The sequence below is a fragment of the Leptonychotes weddellii genome, chromosome 3 (assembly GCF_054177405.1).
Source record: "Leptonychotes weddellii isolate Sample4059 chromosome 3, ASM5417740v2, whole genome shotgun sequence".
NCBI lineage: Eukaryota > Metazoa > Chordata > Mammalia > Carnivora > Phocidae > Leptonychotes > Leptonychotes weddellii.
In genome coordinates this window covers 35,043,637-35,049,636 of record NC_138371.1, presented here as the reverse complement: position 1 = coordinate 35,049,636, position 6,000 = coordinate 35,043,637, and the positions used below count along the sequence as shown (strand labels likewise).

Below are 6,000 nucleotides of genomic sequence, written 5' to 3'. Positions count from 1 at the left end.
GGTACTGGAGGAGATTATGCTAAGTGAAATAAGTCAACAGAGAAAGTCAATTATCATATGGTTTCACTTATTTGTGGAACATAAGGAATAACATGGAGGACATTAGGAGAAGGAAGGGAAAAATGGGGGCGGGGGGAAATTGGAGGGAGAGATGAACCATGAGAGACTATGGACTCTGGGAAACAAACTGGGTTTTAGAGGGGAGGGGGGTAGGGGGATGGGTTAGCCCGGTGATGGGTGTTAAGGAGGGCACGTACTGCATGGAGCACTGGGTGTTATACGAAAACAATGCATTGTGGATCACCACATCAAAAACCAATGATGTATTGTATGGTGACTAACATAACATAATAAAATTTAAAATAAATAAATAAAATGTGTCTTTTATAAACAGCATACAGTTGGATCTTTTTAAAAATTCATTCTGCCTGTCTCTGCTTTTTTTTTGGTGGAGTGTTTAATCCATTTATATTTATCATAATTACTGATAAGGTAGGATTTACGTCTGCCACTTTACTCTTTATTTTTTTTGTCTTACATGCTTTTTATTCCTCTCTCTCCATTACTGCTGCCTTCTGTGTTAAGATACTTCTAGTGTACTTTTTAAATTCCCTTATTCTTTCTTTTACTATATAATTTTGAGTTATGGGTAATAAAGAGAGTTACAGACATAAACACCTTTTATATGTACTCATGTTGCTACCTTTACTGTAGTAGCTGTATTCTTTCTTTATGTGAATTCCAGTTATTGTCTAATACCCTTTTATTTCAGCCTGAAGAACTCCCTTTAGTCTTTATTCTAGGGCATATTTTTCTAGCCCTAAGTCCAGGCCCCACCAAAGAGTGGACCCTGGTCCAGGCCCACACAATTTTAATTGGGATTAGAGAGAATTTACATTTTAGCAATTGATCTTAGTCACAAACATGATATATCTCTCCATCTTATTTAGGTTTTTAATTTCTCTTACCAGTATTTTATAATTTTGAGCATATTGAATATTGGACATATTTTTTTTTAGATTTGTACCAAAGAATTTCATGGGTTTTGATACTATTACAAAAGGCATACTTTTAAGAAATTTCCAATTGTTTATTGCTAGTATATAGAAATACAATTGAGTTGCATCCCTTGTATCCTTCAACCTTACTAAAGTCACTTATTCTGGTATCTTTTTTGTACACTTTTGTGGGATTTCCTATGTAGATGATCATATCTGTTGTAAGTAGAGATATTTTTATTTCTCCATTTCCAATCTTTAGGTCTATTGTACTTTTTCTTGCCTTATTGCATCAGCTATAGCCTTCTGTATGATAATGAACAGGAATAGTGAGAGTAAATATCCTTGCTTTTTTCCCAGTGTTAGGGGGAAACATTCAAGTCTTTTACTATTAAGATTGATATTAGTTGTAGGTTTTTTATACATACACTTCATCAGGTAAAGATGGTTCCCTTTCATTTCCAGATTGCTGAGTTTTTATCATGAAGTAATGTTGAGTTTTGTGAAATGCTTTTTCTGCATCTATTGAGATGGTCATACATTTTTTCTTCTCTAATTTATTGATGGTAGTGAATTATACTAATTAATTTTGAATGTTCAACAAGCTTTGTGTTGCTGGGATAAACTTAGTCCTGACTTGGTATCCTTTTTATATATTGCTGAAATCATTTTACTAGTATTTGGTGGAGCCTTTCTGCATCTATGTTCATAAGCTGAAATTAATATTTAAGTAAATACCAAGTACCAGAAGGTCTTCTACTTCTAGTAAATGTGAACAATGTAATTTGTCATAGCCCTCCTGCTGAAGACAACTAGAAAAGCTGAAAATTTTTATTTTTTTTTTTTAAAGATTTTATTTATTTATTTGAGAGAGAGAGAATGAGAGAGAGCACATGAGAGGGGGGAGGGTCAGAGGGAGAAGCAGACTCCCTGCCGAGCAGGGAGCCCGATGCGGGACTCGATCCAGGGACTCCAGGATCATGACCTGAGCTGAAGGCAGTCGCTTAACCAACTGAGCCACCCAGGCGCCCTTTTCTTTTTCTTTTTTTTTTTTTTTAAAGATTTTATTTATTTGAGAGAGAATGAGAGAGGAAAAGCTGAAAATTTTTAAAAGAAAAGAAAAAAGTTTACAAAATCATCAGAGCTATCAGACTACAAATCCCTGCATTTAGAGACAGGAGGACATGTTCATACAATAACTTCTAAATTACAGTTAAAAATGTCATTTTTAAAATAAGATAATATTTTTGGATCTAGCATAAATAGATTTCTTTTCTCCTTTTGTGTTTCAAAGGTAGATATAAATGCATTAACCCACAACCTGCAGACTCTAGAGGAAAAGAATAAGCACCTGGCGGAACAAATGGCTTCCCTAGAACTTCAGCAAGTCACTTCTGATTACAATGGGGTGGGTATAAAAAGGTCAGTCTAAATTAGGAATTAATGCCTGATGAGTTTTTTAAAAATCAGAAGTCAGAAGATGGGTGTTCTTCATTTGTTTGCATTTTAATAATTATTAAGTCCTGGATAACTCAGGCTAAATATAGCAGAGAGCCTTAGAGTACTCAAACAATAGAAGATTTAAGAAAACAAGAATTTAAGGCAGCTATTAAACATCTGCCTCCACAGATGATCTATAATACTGAAAAGCACAAATATATATAATGTTTTAAAATATTTGGTCTTCCATAAATTATGAGGAAGAAACATATATTTTTCTTTTCCTTGTCTGACAGTTCTATTAGGTAATCAGTAATAAGTACAATTTCTAAAAGCTGTTTGACAAGGTCAGTGCAAAACAAATAAATGGTAGAGTTTGTAAAACATCTCTCAGTGAAGGGTATTTAAAGAGATGATCATTCTGTTAAGCAGCTAATGAGTTTTCCTATGTGCTTTTGAGTACTTGAAAAAAAAAATTGTTTCTATAGAATGCAGATCACCTTTGAAAATTGCAGAGAAGGCTCCGATGTGAGTCTGTCTTAATCTGAGTTAAATTCTTTCAACCTCTGTCATAAGCTGCTCATTACTTAAACTATGAAAACCTAGAGAGTAAGTCTAAATCCATTACATTTTCATAGCTTTAGAGCCAGACTGCCTGTGTTTCAATTTTGGCTGTGACCTCTCTGAGCTTCAGTTTCTTAATCTGTCAAAGTGGGGAAAATAATACCATTATTAGGAAGTTGTCTGAGGATTAAGTATGTTAATACATGTAAAGCATGTAGCAGATAACTACCATTTATTGAAATTTTAGTATCTGAACCATCCCAGAAAAAAGGCCTTTAAGTTGCTATTACAGCAACAAGGTGCATTAGCTCTAATTCCTGGTACTATCTCAGACCAATACTCCCTCCCCCAAGATTAAAGATTTATCCATGTCCTCTACTTGCTTGTTGGCCATGCATCAGCTGGGCTTATCAATCCACCTGCTTCTGGTCCCTCTGGAAGACCACATCTCAGTCTTCCTGATTCTTTCATCCCCCTCTGCCAGTAAGTAGGCCGGTAGCCTCATCCTAATAGTAATTTTGACAGATCCTGCCAATGATTTGATCAGTCAGTGTTGATTCTTGCCTGCTCATAGCACCTCTTAAGGTCTCTCAGTGATAAACCTCAATTCCATCTTGCAGTTCTGTGTTTCCACATAGAATTTTCTCTGACCACGCCCCTGTTGGCTGTATGAATCTTGAGAAATGCGGTTGAGGTATCAGGATTTGGGGTTTTTTTTGTTTTTTGTTTTTAATCTCAGCAATATCATTAAACCTATCACCATTCAATGTTGGCAGTATATTTTTGTTCTTTGGGAATTAACACTTGAAATTCTCAATAAGAACTACCTTCTAAAATAACCTCTTACTGGATTTTGGAGATAATGCTTATGAGTGTGTGTTGTATATGCCACACCACAGATTTGAATTCAGACAGACCTGGTTTCAACCCTTGGTTCCATTTACTGTGTGACTTGTGCAGGCCTTAACCTCTATGGACTTTGGGACTAAGGAGATCCCCCCTAACCATGGGGTTCCCACAGCATGCTGTGCATATACATATCAAAATAATAATTTCATTGATTAGAAATTGATTAGAATTATGTATCTGCCTTCACTCTCTTCTAATGCAAGAACTGTAGTTACTTATCTTTATACTCCCTTACCTAACATAGCACTTAATACATAATAGGTATTTGAGAAAGATTGATTCAGTGGAACATAAGGAGGGTCATGTCTATCTTGCCAGGATATGAGGATTAAATGTCATACTGTGTGTAAAGTGCTTATCACGGGGCCTAGCTTACTTTATCCATGTTTAAACAGTATTCTTTTTTTCTTCTTCACACTGATTTTGGGTTTATTTTTATTTCGGCCTTTAATGATGGTATAATTTAAGTCTCTCACCACAGGCAGTCATTCAGGGAACCATAGTGAGGAATGATGAAAATGGGGGAAGCTTACTATTCCTGAGTTCAAGTTAAATAACTATTCTCCTCACTTCTCGATTTCAAATGATAGCACGAGACAGAAATACAGTTCCCTACACAACTAGGACTTTAATGATTTGAAATCATTAAAAAATGAATTAACTGTATTTCTTCTCTCTCTCAAATAAATAAAATCTTAAGAATAAATAAATGTATTTCTTAAAACAAGGATGACATTCAGTCAGTGTACAGTTGGGCAGGTGTCAAAGTTGGTTCTGTTTGCTGTGGCCCATGCAAACTAGTTGTTAAATATTTTTTTAAAAGATTTTATTTATTTGAGAGCAAGAGACAGGGAGAGCGAGTGAGAACACTGAGCGGGGAAGGGAGGGAGAAGCAGGCTCCTCCCTGAGCAGGGAGCCCAATGTGGGGCTCGATCCCAGGACCCCGGGATCATGACCCTAAGACAAAGGCAGACACTTAACCGACTGAGCCACCCAGGCACCCCTAGTTGTTAAATATTTTGAATAAAGTCCCTGCTTACAGGAGTGCCTGACTGCTCAGTCAGTAGAACATGCAACTCTTGATCTCGGGGTTGTGAGTTCAAGCCCCATGTTGGGTATAGAGATTACTTAAAAATAAAATCTTAAAAAAAAAAAAAAAATCCCTGCTTACAATCTGCCTATAAAATAGCTTTACCAAGATGCTAGTATCTGTTGGCTTTATGTATTCTAACAGCTTCTGCTAACTTTCACAGCTTATCTAAATTTTTTTTAAAAGATTTTATTTATTTGAGAGAGAGAGAGAGCAAGCACGAGCAGGGGGAGAGGGAGAAGCAGAGTCCCCGCTGAGTAGGGTCAGCTCACCTAAAATTTAAAAATGATTTTAGAAATCATTCTGTAGCTTACAGTTGAATCCTTGTCAACCTTTCTTTCATATCTTAAGATAATTCTGTTTGCCTCCTGCTTTTTCCAAGTAGTGATATTTTTGAATCAGTTAAAATGCATATTCTAACCATTAGCATTTTTCTTTGTATGGTAATTCTCAAATGATTCTCCAGTTTCTATTTTGCTTTGCATATTAATAATCTTTGTAGTATATTGACAAGATTATTTAAGCAAAGGTTAATCTCTGTTTGGCCTTCCACAACTCAGAATCTGAGATATTCACTCATTCAAGTGCTCTCTAATTTCTGGTCTTCCATTGATTCTCTTTAATATAAGTCCTATTTAAATAATCTGGAAACGGCGCCTGGGTGGCTCAGTTGGTTAAACGACTGCCTTCGGCTCAGGTCATGATCCGAGGGTCCTGAGATCGAGTCCCACATCGGGCTCCCGGCTCAGCGGGGAGCCTGCTTCTCCCTCTGACCCTCTCCCCTCTCTTGCTGTTTCTCTCTCGCTCGCTCTCTAATAAATAAATAAATAAAATCTTAAAAAATAATAATAATAATAATCTGGAAACAATAATTTAAATTACTGCCTTAATATCTGCTTTCCTTTAGCAACTAGAACAATTTCTTTGTTTGTTGTGAATGTAAATAAGTGACCTTGTGTCAAATATTAATCACATTTTGATTTTGCTTAGACACTTTAC

At 36.0% G+C, this 6,000-nt stretch overlaps 1 protein-coding gene across 8 annotated transcripts in view; it reads left to right on the top strand.

Annotated features, from left to right (window-relative positions):
• CCDC150 (coiled-coil domain containing 150) overlaps positions 1 to 6,000 on the top strand; it is a 74,451-nt gene that overhangs the window by 38,040 nt on the left and 30,411 nt on the right. For 7 of the 8 annotated variants that reach the window (XM_081813934.1, XM_081813936.1, XM_081813932.1 and 4 more), the window contains one exon: positions 2,293 to 2,406. The exons of the other annotated variant lie outside the window; for it this stretch is intronic. In XM_081813934.1, the coding sequence (XP_081670060.1) occupies positions 2,293 to 2,406 (114 nt within the window). The remainder of the gene's footprint in view (positions 1 to 2,292; positions 2,407 to 6,000) is intronic. 8 annotated transcript variants of the gene reach the window in all.